The sequence below is a fragment of the Sebastes fasciatus genome, chromosome 22, assembly GCF_043250625.1.
Source record: "Sebastes fasciatus isolate fSebFas1 chromosome 22, fSebFas1.pri, whole genome shotgun sequence".
In the NCBI taxonomy this organism is placed as follows: Eukaryota; Metazoa; Chordata; class Actinopteri; order Perciformes; family Sebastidae; genus Sebastes; species Sebastes fasciatus.
In genome coordinates this window covers 23,765,989-23,780,555 of record NC_133816.1, presented here as the reverse complement: position 1 = coordinate 23,780,555, position 14,567 = coordinate 23,765,989, and the positions used below count along the sequence as shown (strand labels likewise).

Genomic DNA, 14,567 nt, shown 5'->3' with positions numbered 1-14,567 from the left:
AACCTTGAACCTTGGAGAGGTGGGAATGTGGAAGAAACGCATTCAACTCGTCAAATACTGACGCTTTGTCAGACACCTCGGCGTCACTTTTGGGTTGCAGTAAACACGTGCTTAATGTTGTGAATTAAACAAAAACACTTTCTAATGTTGAGGCAACGAAACCACTGTAGTTAGGTTTTGGATAAAACGGGGCGTGACAAAGCAGAGGTACGTGACGAGTTGAGATGAGAACGTGTTGAACAAACTGAACAGGAAGAGGAAGCTCTCATCTACATTAAACTTCAGCTGTATTTCAGTCTGATGCTCAGACAGCAACAAGACGACATGGAGGTTACAGCTCTCTGCTTCAGACTGAGTGAGTACTGAAGTGTCTTTGTTTTAAGTTTTACATATTCCTGTATATGTAAGTATATACAGTGAATGAGTCAATGGGTGATGTGTGTGTTTCCTTTCTCTATCCAGTTATACTCGTATTCATTCTGCTCAGTGCACAAGTTCAGAACAGAGGTAAGTACTCAGTCAATCCTTCATCAAACCTCGTACGAACATTGATCGAAGCGATGATATCATTAAATTTATTACATTTTCTTTACGTATAGCTGAATCTGAACTGGCTTTAGTTCAGTTCTCATTGAGCGGGAATATCAGAGTGTTCGAATTTAAACTCTATCGGCCACATTTGCAGATACATGGTCTTGATATTGTGCTTTATAACATAGATCTTTTCAGTAATTAATTTGGGAGAACTCGTTTCTTGTCCGTCTTTCTGTCTCAGATGCAGCTTTCCGTATCGTTCCAATCAGACTGCAGTTCTTTGAATACGAGTCGGTCCATTTTCACTGCGAGGGTCTCGATGGCTCCACTCAGCTGAGAGGGATCAGGAACGGCGAGGAGTTTATTTCAGCCTGCAACGAGAGGACGCTGGTGCTATCCGGCACTATTCTAAGAGCCTATCCAGCAGACGCTGGAGAGTACTGGTGTGAGACTGACGGAGGAGAGAGGAGCGACGGTGTGAACATCACCGTCACTGGTAGGTTGAAGTTTCTATGAAACGTCTTTACAGGAAATCCCAAAACGTTGTTATACCAACTCGTTACATACCGCCGCTTTGTCACACCCCCTTGGCATCACTTTGGGAGGGGGCAACGCTGCGCCGGTGTGTTTCATACTGGCGCTAAAGGGTGCCTTATGCAGCGGTATCATACGCCGACAGCCGTGACAAACCCTCCGTATTTAACGCGAGAACAGGCTGGAAATCTTTGAGATCATCTTCTGAAATTAAACAAAAACAATGTTGAGAGAGAGTTTAAAGAAAACATTAAACTCATAGCAGTTGTTCAACAAGTTGAGTAAACACGTCAGTTACATAACATTTCATGACCAGCTAAAGAACCTTTGTTTTCCAGCTGGTTCAGTGATCCTGGAGAGTCCTGTCCTCCCTGTGACGGAGGGAAACGATGTGACTCTGAGCTGCAGGAACAAGACGACTTCCTCCAACCTCACAGCTGATTTCTATAAAGACGGCCTCCTCATCAGGAGCAGCTCTACAGGAGAGATGACCATCCACAGCGTCTCCTGGTCTGATGAAGGACTCTACAAGTGTGACATCTCTGGAGCTGGAGGATCACCAGAGAGCCGGTTAGGTAAGAAAGTCCGTTTGAGGATCAGTTTTCAGTTTGTGTCAGAGTAAAGCTCCAGAAAGCCCTCAGAGACGACCTGTTACGTCCTGTTAATACTGTCCTGGTGTTACAGCAGATGTGTCCTGTTGTCTCTGCAGCACTTCACAGAGAGACGTGTCCCTCCTCAGACCACTTCATACATGTGGTCCTGGTCTTGAGGACTGTGTCCACCATAGTGATGGTGGCTCTGCTGCTGCTGCTGGTGGGACTACTGCATTGTGGGAAACTCAGAGTCAAGCAGAAATAACTGGTCCTCATGTTTACAGGTCAAAGGTCGTTTGGTCATCAAGAAAAGACGTTTTAACATTTAATCTTCTGTCTTTACTTTGACCTTTGTTCATGTTGGCTATAAGGTGTCAGACTTCTCTGTGTTACTTGTTCATACTTGCAGTGGCTGTTAGACTTTCTCACACACAGAAAGGTTAACAACCACAGAGCTACTGACTGATGCATGGACTATTTTTAAAAAGCCAGATGACAGTTTTCTCAGTACATGTTGTTGTTCCATGTTTAGTTTTAGACTCTACAGATGCTGCTGATCATTTGAGCTCCTCAGACACAAACCACATGAGAGAATATATGAATAGAAGAGGTGTTCAAGAGGCTCTGTAGAAACAATAAGATGTTCACAGTTTGATAGGTTTAGCATTCAGCTCAAAGCAGCTGTTCCTCAGTGCAGCCTCACAGAGCTGCTAGCAGGACTGTAGACCAGCGGTTCCCAACATGGAGGTCGAGACCCCAACAAGAGGTCATGAGATCATCTGATTCTGAACTTAAATCTTCCTTCAAATTAAAATTCACTGAAATTCATGTATATTGAAGATCAGCTTTGGTCGACAAAGAACAACAATTTAGAACGGGGATTATTATTCACAACCTGCAGCTATAATATTATACTGTTTTACTTCCTTTATTGTATTTAAGCAACACAAACACAGACTTATTTGTTTTTTTGAATAGAAAACATGTAAATGAAAAAAGATTGAGTGATTTCAGTCAAGAAAACTTTGTCAGCACAACTAATTTTGCAAAACATCAAAGAATGTAAGATATCACTCTATGAATATAAAAATGTAGTTGTATCTCACAGGACCAATACGAAAAAGTACATACTTGGAAGTTGATATATTTGGTATAAATGTACAGCACCTGGAAATGTCTTTATCTTTTTTTATCTCTTCATTACAGAACATGGAGTAGGGAATCACATATTATTAGTATGAATTGAATTACAAAAAATACATATAGAATTTCAAAGATCTGTGAAGATCTAATATAAATATTCAATCCAGTAAACATACAAATAAAAGTTCCTGAGTTGCATAGCTCATATTTTGTTATTGACAGTATTTCATTGTATTTGTTCAGCTTCCTCCCTTTAGGTCGTCTCCTTCTGGAGCTGCTTCTCAATCTGGAGGGAAAGAGAGATGAAGAGAGACATTTAGTTTCATTCAGTACTTTATTTAGTCCACATTATATCCTGATGAACTAGTTTCTGATTGGCTGGATGTTGTGATAATGTGCACATAGTTAGTCTCAGGTTTAACCTGTTTACTCTGACTACATCTAGACTGTAAATATCAGGTTCAACAATCAGTGAACGACTTCACTGATGAGTTCAACATGTTACTAGAATATAGGAACTTTACATTTGATCCCAGATTAGATTGAATGATAATAAATAGATTTACTGTTTCACTTCTTTGTGTTTCAGTTATTTAGTGTCTCTGATTTGCTCTCATGGTTAGTTTGGATCATCTTGGTTTCAGCAAACTAATCAATGTCACATGAAGAAGATAAAACAATGATTTGGGTGAAAAGATGAACCTCAGTGTTCTTGGTCATCAGCTGCTTCAGATCTCTCTCAGCTTCCTCTTTCTTCTGCTGCTCATCATGGAGCTGTTTGTTAAACTGGGAGAGAGGAGAGATGAAGTAAATGTTCACATTAATGTCTGGATGAATTCTCATTGTGATCAGCTGGATGATGAAACCTGATCATACTCAGACAGTTTGACTCAGTTTACTCTGAGTGGATTAATACTGGAGACATAACACTGATTTATCATCTGTTACATCAACAATACTGAATACAGAGATGCTTCTGCTTTAGAGTTATAAAATACCATACCTACTACCTGCAGGAAGAATGTAACTGAATAGTTATACACATTTGTATTACTAGTTCAGTGTCTATCCAGAACATGTCTGTCTACAACAGGCTGAATGTTTGGTCTGTGGTGTTGCTGCTTGCAGCTTTCTAGAGAACTGATCATACAAACAACTAAACACTCAACTCTGCTCTTCATTGGTCCTCAGTAATACACCTGATATAGTTGAGTCACATCACGACTATTAATTAGCAGAGTTATTTTGCACCCAAGTCTGACTACATGGTGTCAGAAACACTGATGAAATACACTTATCAGATGTATTAATTACCAAATAGACATATTAATCACTTGCTTTGACATAACCTGTAAAGTAGAGCCTGGATTTAATTAGTGGAGGTATTTAGCTGGTGGTAAAGTTATAAGTTAGTATGGTAGAAACATCCACTAGTTGAGTTTCAGGTTCAGAGTGGTGCTGTCCCTGTAGACTATCCACTCAGACTAGTTTGGTTGTAACGTTATTCTATCCAGCATCCAGCAGCAGAAGTGAAGTTCAGTCAATGAGCTGCTGTCTGTAAAGACCTGCTGCTGATGACATGCTGGACTCAGTCTGCAGAGAACTAAAGCTCAGAGTGATGTCACTTGTTTATTCAAAGTTTATTCATATTCTCCAAACTGCACTAATCTTAACCCTGCATGTCCTCTGGTCCTGATCGTTACACCCTCCTAGTGTGAAGTAGACTGGACTCTATTATGAAACATGTATTCTAATGTGTCTTTCACCACTTTTTTGCTCCTGCAAATATTTATGTGACAATAAACATCTTCATTGTTCTTCATTCTGATGAGAGTTATGTGTGTGTTAGTGTGTGTGTGTGTGTGTGTGTGTTTGTGTGTGTGTGTGCGTGTGTGTGTGTGCGTGTGTGTGTGTGGGTGTGTGTGTGTGTGTTTGTGTGTGTGCTTACATCTGTCTTCAGCTTTCTGATCTCTCCATCCTTTCTTTTCAGCTCTTCATTACTCTTCTTCATCTGTTCATCAGCTGCTTGTTCTTTGTCCTCCAGCTAACAGACAGACAGATGGATGTTCAGATGTTTCAACTGTTAGTAAATTATAATCAGACACAGATACACAATAAACATATATTCATCTGTTAGTGTTCCTTTTAATGTGAGAAGTGTTTGACCCTGATGTTCAGTATGAGGTCCTGGAGACGCTGGACTCTTTAACTGCTCTAAAATATATACCTTTTATTCATTCATTATATTTTCCTTTTGTTTTATTATTTATTAAATTATATTCTGTTAGTAGTTTAGTCATGTAGTTAGTCAAACATTTAATTTACAAAGAACTTGGTTATTGTCAGGCCCTCTCTCTCTCTGTGTGTGTGTGTGTGTGTGTGTGTGTGTGTGTGTGTGTGTGTGTGTGTGTGTGTGTGCAGGGGTTGTGCTGCAGCTGCAAAACGTCATCAATCTACTCTACTACAAATACTGGACTTCAACTTCACCACGCTGCCAGATCGTTGACTCTGTTCCCACAGTCAGTCTAGTTCAAGCCTGTATCCTGAAAATCGCTCTATCTCATACCTGTTTTCCTCTGCCTACAGCAGCACTCGGCCCAATCCCTGCCTCCATTCCACTCCTGTCTAGCACACCTCTCTGGATCTCTGGACTCAGCACTCCCTCCCCCATCGGCCTGCAAACTCACCTGCTTTGCTCTACCCAGTTCTTAGATAATCCTCTGCATTCCCCTGACCAAGAGACTTTCATCATAAATGAAATATTGTAAATAAATGATTCATTGCATCTATTACCTGCCTCAGTCTCTTGGCACTTGGGTTCACTAAATCAGCCACGCTGAGATTATGAGACTCAACTGATTAATATCAAATTTTGAAGTTTTCCCTGTTTTTCGAAAATTGGGTGGCGTCCTAAATTGAATAATTAAATATACATTTGAATTCTGATATTAAAACTAATTGTGTATGATATCTGAAGCTGAGTTTCATCACTCTACTTCACCTTTTACAACAATTAATGTGTTTACATTCTTTATTTTGAGTTATATTAAGTATATCTCATGGTCTGATTTGTGTGAATTTTGCATTTTAAGTAGAGTTGAGATCACTCAGCTGTTCCTGTTAGAAACTCTGCAGTTCCACAGTTTGACTAGAAAACATGACATGAAAACTACCACTTACCCCAGAGGAGGAAGAACGGACTGGAGCGGCTTGGCTTCTTTCCAACTGGGGACAAATGGAGAGGTTAAGAGAGAACGTGACAAACGTCACTAAGGTAACTTGCAGAACAAAACACCGGTCTCTCGTTTGAGTCCTGTGTTTGTTGGACCCTCCAACCTCCCTACCCGCCCACCATAAGTGGTCTTTCTAACTTTATAAGCTATATAACTAGCTCTGCAGTTAGACTTCCATCACGACACAACATGCTACAATCTCCACGTTACAACCGTCACTATAAAACACTGCTCCTTCATGCAGGCGTGTAATATTCACGCCTTGGCGAGGCAAAGTGTGATACTGACAGGCTATCCTCCAGTAGACAGGCGGGTCTGTTACATGCTTTACCATGAGACTGGGCTGCCCCTAGTAATACTAGTAGACAGAGATGCAGCCGCTTAGCTTGGGAGACAAAGTTAACGAACTCCACAGTCAGTTATTACGCTTCTTTGAACTGAACAAAATGATTCTGTTTATTTAAGTGATTTGTGATTTCTGCCTCCACAGTGAACCAGCCTGCTCAACACTGAACTATCACATGTTGACAGTGGTTCGTCCTACGAGAGCTACTCTAGATATATCAATAGATACAGCAAAGATAAGGTAGAGAGATGAACCTCCATGTTGTTGGACTCCATCTGGGTCTGCAGGTTGGTCTCCATCCTCTGAATCTGATCCTGGAGCTGCTGGACTTCAGCTGCTTTTTCTTTAAACTGGGAGGAAAGAGAAGATGAGAGACTATATATATAGATATATATATAGATATATATTAGACTCAGATGGAGAAGCTAATAAAAAGAAGAAAAAATAAATAAATATATGTATATATTTTGAGGAAAAGATATAAACCTCCTTAATGTTGGCGTCTGATTCCTTCTGTTGTTTCTCCAACTTCTTCTTCAGTGTCTCCACTTCTTCCGTCTTCAGCTGTTTTTCCTTGCTGAATCCCTGGATCATATTAAGACATGTGACTGAACATTGTATACAATCACCCATCAACCCCAATCATCTGATTTCTGCTGAATAACCAGTGAGAAAGCTCATCTCTCGTTTCAGCAGCAGAGTTGTGTCCTGTAGTTTTATTTCAGGTGGTAACATAATGTTTCCCCTCAGTATATAATATACTGTCCAAGTTCAGATCCTCTCTGCTGCTCTTCTGCTTTCATTAAACCTTTCAGAGCTGCACAGTTTTATCTGCTAATGAATCCAGTCTGATTATCTCTGATCTCATTCACAATCTATGAGTCATAATAATGGATATATCACAGTAATGGACTTACTCTGTGTTTCCTCAGATTACTGATATTTTTATATCAGGAAACCTCCTTCATATATATATATGTATATATATATACATATATATATATACATATATATATGTATATATATATAAATACTGTATATGATATAAATGTATTGTATATATTGTACCTTTATGATGACCACTTACCATAGAATGAATGATAGACTTGCTAGAGGCGTTTATAATTCTCTCCAGCTGGAAGGAGGAGGACATGAAGAGACACATGAGAACCACATTAAATCATGAGAGTAATGATTCAACCTGATGGTTCAGTTACACTGAGTACAATATGAACAAGTAGCTTCATATTCAGTCAAGTGGATCTCAGTAAACACTTTGATCATCTAGTGTTCCTCAAACAGCAGAAATGTTGAGTTGAGAGTCTGTCTGCAGGTTAGAGGCTCAGATGAGAGAACTCATTCAACCTGATCTATCTCTGTCTCTATTGATTCTGTATTAATAATAGAGAGATGAAGATGAAGACATGAACCTCTTTCTTCTTCTTCTCCAGCTCTTCCTTCAGGCTCTGCAGCTCGTTCTCGTTCCTCTTCTTCTCTTCATGGAGCTGCTGCAGCTCAGCTCTTTTAGTTTCTATCTGGAAGGACAGAGACAAGGTGGAGAGAGACAATGAGAGACATGTTGAATTATTCATTATTAGTTTGTTTTGATCTGGTCTTGGAATGAATTTATTTTGTATTTAACCTGCAGAAACTACTGTAGGTTTAATCTACACTATGGATGATATATAGAACGTGACTGAAATCAATGTGTTATATTATTAAAGTGAAGATGAACCTCATTCTTCTTGGTCTCCAGCAGCTCCTCTTTCAGGGTCTGAACCTCCTTCTGCTGCTCCTCCTGGAGCTGCTGCTCAGATCTCTTCTTCTTAAACTGAGAGGAGAGATGATGAACAGAGACATGATACAAGACAGGATTTTATTGTATTAGTGAAGATACCATACAACATGTTTTCTTTGCATTTCTGGCTCATCTCTCTTTTTCTCTTATTTTAATCTCCTCTAACGTTTGCTCACATCTTCATCTCTTTGTCTGAATCGTGCCTCTTCTGTTCCATTTCTCTTGAACCTCTGAACATCAGTTAAAGTTAGCTCTCAGTCATCACTGCTCTTATTCTCTTCTTAGTTCTTTTGGAAACACAGCTCCTGTTTGCTGCTCAACTTGCTCAGATCATGTCAAGTCAAACCTTATTTGTATAGCACGTTTAAAAAACAACCGCAGTTGACCAAAGTGCTGAAAATGTACATAATAAAAATGAATACAAAGCAAACAACAATAAGAACGGAGTAAAAACAATGACCATAATGTGCACATAACAGCAGTGAAAGAGCAGCAGCACAACAGTTAATAAACTTAATCAAACGCCAGCGAGAAGAGGTGAGTCTTTAGCAGCGACTTAAATGATTCTACGGTCTGAGCAGTTTGTATTCTGCCAGTCACGGGTTTCCACTGACGAAGCCTCAGGTCCTGGCCCACGCTCTGGCCATATACAACCTCCGCCACCAGGACGCACTTAAGACCGCGCTTGGCCAGACGTGGTGGATAAACTTTAGGGAGCGGCACCACCATCGCCTTACAGCCCGGACCCCAGACATCATTGACCGTGGGAGGGCATCCTGTGCCAAGAGGGGGGCCATCGAGGAGTATTTCAGGCTCCTCACCACCTCCCGCCCCAGCCGCAGAAAAACAGTGCCCCTCGGGGCTGCTCCAGCCACCAGCTCCGGCCTTTCCAACGCCGGTCCCTCAGCCTCTTGTGCCTCCCATGGTCCCCGGCTGCCTGCCACCACCAACACACCAGCGAGCCTGCCTGCTGAGGGACATTACCACCTTCCCCCATCTCCTGGTCAGCAAGTCTCTGGTAAAGCATACCTATTTTACATTTGAATTAATGTAAATATCAAAATTGATTTACTATTGTGATGTATAGACATTATTAGGAGTATGCATTTTAATGTTGTAATAATAAAATAGGATTATTCTTTAGTGCCTTCAACATCAACCGCAGCAGGCCTCCGAGGGTCCCAAGCTCCTTCCTCTCCCTCCCACTGTAAATGCTTTATATAAACTGTAAAACAGAAAGCAACATTTTAACATGTTGGTATCATGAGCCATGATGAAGAGTAAGCAAAACATGTAAGGCTTTGTCTCTTATTTATACAGACTCTCAAGACCGGACAACAACCCTGTCATCAAGCTCCTCGTCTTCGCCTGCTGGACCCACGACATCCACCGGTAGTTTACTTATTGTTAACAGTCTTTGCATGCCAGCCCATAAGATCAGACAATTTTCTTACATATATATATTTTTTTCTGTGAGTAGGTCACACCACTGAAGAAATGGAGCAGATGGTTCGGTGGTGTGGCCGGTGCAGGGAACCTGACCCTCCGGAGAGTTCGGAGGGATTGGTGTCGTGGGTCTAGTGCCACACATGGTTTCACACCGACACTGTTAAAAAAATCCTCACAGGTACTGCATTTAGCATAAAACAATATGCTCCAATCATAACATGGCAAACTGCAGCCCAACAGGCAACAACAGCTGTCAGTGTGTCAGTGAGCTGACTTGACTATGACTTGCCCCAAACTGCATGTGGTTATCATAAAGTGAGCATGTCTGTAAAGGGGAGACTCGTTTGTACCCATTTTCCATAGAATTATAGTGAAAGTAAATGATTCAACTTTTAGCTGCAGAGGACTCCCTGGAACGCTTCGTTTTAGCGCATTTCAGCGAAATAGCGTTGCTAGGCAACAGCTTTGGTCCATGTTTGCTTCCTGTCAGCTGATGTCATTCACATACACTGCGACTGGAACTCAACCGAGACACATTTAGAATGTTTACGTTCAAAACTGTATAATGGTCTAAAGCTGTTGCTAGGGCAACATTGCTTACTATTGGTCAAAGCTGTACTTTATGACATCATCAGACTGTTGATGATGTCTTAAAGGACAACTTTAAGACATCATCAGCTTCAAAGGAAGCTGTGAAGCCGTGAATGCAGCTGTAGGTCAAATATTGGACACACTTTAAAACTGTTTTTTCAGCACTCTTAAGAAAACTGTACTTTCAGCACTCTAAGAGAGCAGAAAATGGGTTCCACGGTATCTACAGAGATTGAGAGCATGGCTTCAAGCCAAGAGCAGACAGATACTACTGACCAAGACAATGTAGTAGGAGGAGCAGTTGATCAACAAGAGCAGACAGATCCTACTGACCAAGACCATGCAGTAGGAGGAGCAGTCGACCAACAAGAGCAGACAGATCCTACTGACCAAGACCATGCAGTAGGAGGAGCAGTTGACCAACAAGAGCAGACTGATCCTACTGACCAAGACAATGATCCTACTGACCAAGACAATGCAGTAGGAGGAGTTGACCAACAAGAGCAGACAGATATTACTGACCAAGACCATGCAGTAGGAGGAGCAGTTGACCAACAAGAGCAGACTGATCCTAATGACCAAGACAATGATCCTACTGACCAAGACAATGCAGTAGGAGGAGTTGACCAACAAGAGCAGACAGATATTACTGACCAAGACCATGCAGTAGGAGGAGCAGTTGACCAACAAGAGCAGACAGATCCTACTGACCAAGACAATGATCCTACTGACCAAGACCATGCAGTAGGAGGAGCAGTTGACCAACAAGAGCAGACTGATCCTACTGACCAAGACAATGCAGTAGGAGGAGCAGTTGACCAACAAGAGCAGACAGATCCTACTGACCAAGACAATGATCCTACTGACCAAGACAATGCAGTAGGAGGAGCAGTTGACCAACAAGAGCAGACAGATCCTACTGACCAAGACAATGATCCTACTGACCAAGACAATGCAGTAGGAGGAGCAGTCGACCAACAAGAGCAGACAGATCCTACTGACCAAGACAATGCAGTAGGAGCAGTTGACCAACAAGAGCAGACTGATCCTACTGACCAAGACCATGCAGTAGGAGGAGCAGTTGACCAACAAGAGCAGACTGATCCTACTGACCAAGACAATGCAGTAGGAGGAGCAGTCGACCAACAAGAGCAGACAGATCCTACTGACCAAGACAATGCAGTAGGAGGAGCAGTTGACCAACCACCTGATGACCTGCAACACCGTGAGAGTCAGGAAAAAGAACTAATGGAGCTCCGTGAAAATGTCCAAACTCAAAGAGGTTTGATTGCAAAGTGCAATGCTCTGAATTTGGCCAAAGAGGCCATTGAGAAAGACTTGAGACAAGAAATTCAGGAGCTAAAGAATACGCTGACGCTGTACAAAGTAGAGCACCTGAGAGCAAATGAGGCTCTGCAGCAAGAGATTGAGGAGCTCCACAAAAGGCTGTCTTCGGAGGAAAGGTGTGATGCAAAGAGGGACACAATTGAAGCCATGAGGCTCCAAAATGACACAATGAGAGAGGAGTTCGAGGAGCTCGAGAAGAATCGTCAAACTATGAAAGCTTTGGATGAAGTCTTCGCTGCACATCGGGCAGAGGAAGAGGCGATTAGCCAGGTAAACGACGAACTCCAACAACGTATTCAGGACGTGCGCAAAGACATCCGTAATGAAAAGTCTTTGCAGGAAATGGATAACACGGTGACAGCATCATATGTGGTCCTCAGAAAACAAAGTGACGCACTGAAACAACAACTCACGGAGCAAACCAAAAAGTATGACGGACTGAAAGTTCGGGAAGTCATGTGGAAGGAGAGGAAGAGCAGCATGGACTTATTGAGCAGACAAAATGATAACATCGAACAACAAGTTCAGGCGATTACAAGAAAGGTCCAGAACAAAGAAAACTTGGAGAAGAAAAACAGGCACATTAAATCAGAAGAAAAAGTCGTCTCGACCAGAAATACAGAGCTTCTCAAAATACGTGGAAAGCTCTACTCAAAGCTTCTATGTATCGGCGAACCTGAAGACGATTGCCAAACTGTGGCAGACGAGATAGAAGCCATGAGAGAGTTCAATCAGAATCTCCAAGAAGAAATCCAGGAGCTCAACGAGGAGGTCATAAACAAAACTGCTTTGCAAGCAAAATATAAATCAATGAAAGCAGAGAAAAAGGTTCGAACTCACCAAAATGGCAACCTGCATAAAGAACTTCAGGAGCTGCAGAAAACGATTGCAAAGGAAGACGCTTTGAAAGACAGGAATGCTATCCTTGCAGAAGAAAATGAATTAGTGCGTGATCGAAACCTCTTAGTTGACTACGAGATCCAGGCGCTCTACAGCAGACTCCAAAGTGAGAAAGTATTGGAGGCCACACATCATTTGCTGAAGGTGCAAAAAAATGCCATGAGACAGCAAAATGATTCACTTCGACGAGAGAGCCGGATGCTCCATAAAAAGTTGAGAAGACAAGAAACTTTACAAGATCAGTGCAAAGCGACGAACGCGGAGAAAGAGAACATCAGCCGAGAGCGTGACATCCTACAACAACAAATCCAGCTGCTGAACAGCATGTGAGGAGCTGTGTTGTGGGTTTACTCCGGGGGCTCCGGTTTCCTTCCACAAAAATGCTGAAACAAAAACATGACAGTGCTGTCATGTTTTTGTTTCAGCATTTTTGTGCTCTCCATAACGGTGTATTGATGTGGATGAAATGATTTCTCACCTCATCTCACCTCTTTGTTGTGGATTTACTCCCGGTGCTCCGGTTACCTCTCACAAAAAAAGCTGAAATATGACAGTTGTGTCATACCCTCGAACACCGTGGTGGACACCGGTGGTCAGGGAAGCCGTCCGACTGAAGAAGAAGGCCTTCCGGGATGTGTTATCTCGCAGGACTCCGGAGGCAGTTGCAAGGTACCGACAGGCCCGAAGAGCAGCAGCCACTGCCGTGACGGAGGCAAAGGAGGGGCTGTCTTGGATGACACGTCTCTTCAACATTGCGTGGAAGTCGGTGACTGTGCCTAAGGAGCGGCAGACCGGGGTGGTGATTCCCCTGTTCAAAAAGGGGGACCAGAGAGTGTGTGCCATTACAGGGGTATCACACTACTCAGCCTCCCTGGTAAAGTCTACTCCAAGGTGCTGGAAAGGAGGGTTCGACCGATAGTCAAACCTCGGATCGAAGAGGAACAATGCGGATTCCGTCCCGGCCGTGGAACAACGGACCAGCTCTTCACTCTCGCAAGGATCCCGGAGGGGGCCTGGGAGTACGCCTATCCAGTCTACATGTGTTTTGTGGACTTGGAGAAGGCTTTTTGCAGATTATGTGGTCCTGTTGGCATCATCGGTCTGTGACCTCCAGCACTCACTGGATCGGTTCACAGCCGAGTGTGAATTGTGAATTTCACCTCTCTGTTGTGGGTTTACTCCAGGTCCTCTGGTTTCCTCCCACAACAACAAATTCAACAGATAAACAGCTCGTGAGGAGCTGAACAAAAAATAAATGAACAATTATTTTAAAAATTACCTTAATTGTTTTTGTCTTGACATGTCTTAGTTTATATATAATATATTTAATAATAATATGATATATTATACATATTAATAATATATTATATATTTGTATTAACTTATCTGCTGTCCTTCACCGACCTCTGTTTGTCATTTTTACTGATCTGTGATTGACATGTAACATTTTGGATGTTTGTCTGGATGTTGTCTGTGTGTTTGTGACAGTGTAAGCTGTGAATTGAATTGCCCTTCTTGGGATCAATAAAATTGTCTGAATCTGAATCTGAATTTACTACTTATATTTTATTTGAATGTCCGAATTCTGGGTGTGATTTTACGGTAAAAAAGTTTTTTAAACATTTTTAAAAACGTAATTGTAACGTAAATTGAAACAAAAACAAAACTACTTGGTTTAGTTAAAAAAACAAAACATGATTTTGCTTGAACTAGGGCTGTCAAAGTTAATGCGATAACGCGTTAACACAAATACATTTTAACGCCACCAATATCTTTTACGCAAAAATTAACACTGATGCTGAGCTAAATAATTTGCTTTCTTGTTTATCCGTGTCAAAACTGACTAACAAAATGAAACTATATATTTGTTACCCATTTTTAAAGGTTTGGTAAGGTACATTTTGAACAGATAAAAAATGTGTTATGTTAACGTTACGATTTTTTCTTTTCCCAAAGATTTTGGTGAGAAACTGTTAAATACGTTAACGTCTCTGCTTCCTTATCACGGATCAGCGGTCTGTCCTTCAATATGGTGGGATTCAATCAATTATTATTATTATTAAGTTATTAAAGTCAGCTTTATTTATCTAGCCAAATCA

The 14,567-nt window shown here is 41.6% G+C and overlaps 2 protein-coding genes across 3 annotated transcripts in view; one reads left to right on the top strand and one right to left on the bottom strand.

The window, feature by feature from the left end:
• The first annotated feature begins 237 nt into the window (after window positions 1-237).
• Window positions 238-2,428, top strand: LOC141760856 (high affinity immunoglobulin gamma Fc receptor I-like). The gene is made up of 5 exons (XM_074623954.1): window positions 238-355; window positions 463-507; window positions 776-1,030; window positions 1,407-1,643; window positions 1,778-2,428. Exons 1-5 carry the CDS (start codon window positions 301-303, stop codon window positions 1,924-1,926), a joined length of 741 nt encoding a protein of 246 aa, XP_074480055.1. The 5' UTR covers window positions 238-300; the 3' UTR covers window positions 1,927-2,428.
• A 3,770-nt stretch (window positions 2,429-6,198) lies between these two features.
• Window positions 6,199-14,567, bottom strand: part of LOC141760931 (butyrophilin-like protein 2) — a 46,744-nt gene continuing 38,375 nt past the window's right edge. For both annotated transcript variants that reach the window (XM_074624046.1, XM_074624047.1), the window contains 5 exons: window positions 8,119-8,214; window positions 7,814-7,918; window positions 7,471-7,518; window positions 6,870-6,968; window positions 6,199-6,733 (listed from right to left, as the gene is read on the bottom strand). In XM_074624046.1, the coding sequence (XP_074480147.1) occupies window positions 6,587-6,733; window positions 6,870-6,968; window positions 7,471-7,518; window positions 7,814-7,918; window positions 8,119-8,214 (495 nt within the window). In that variant the 3' untranslated portion in view covers window positions 6,199-6,586. The remainder of the gene's footprint in view (window positions 6,734-6,869; window positions 6,969-7,470; window positions 7,519-7,813; window positions 7,919-8,118; window positions 8,215-14,567) is intronic.

Bases quoted from the DNA above. Each gene is read 5' to 3' on its own strand.
- LOC141760856 (XM_074623954.1), top strand. From the start codon at position 301: ATGCTCAGACAGCAACAAGACGACATGGAGGTTACAGCTCTCTGCTTC. The intron at 1,031-1,406 runs GTAGGTTGAAGT...TTTGTTTTCCAG, and splicing joins TGTGAACATCACCGTCACTG to CTGGTTCAGTGATCCTGGAG. The intron at 1,644-1,777 runs GTAAGAAAGTCC...TTGTCTCTGCAG, and splicing joins ATCACCAGAGAGCCGGTTAG to CACTTCACAGAGAGACGTGT.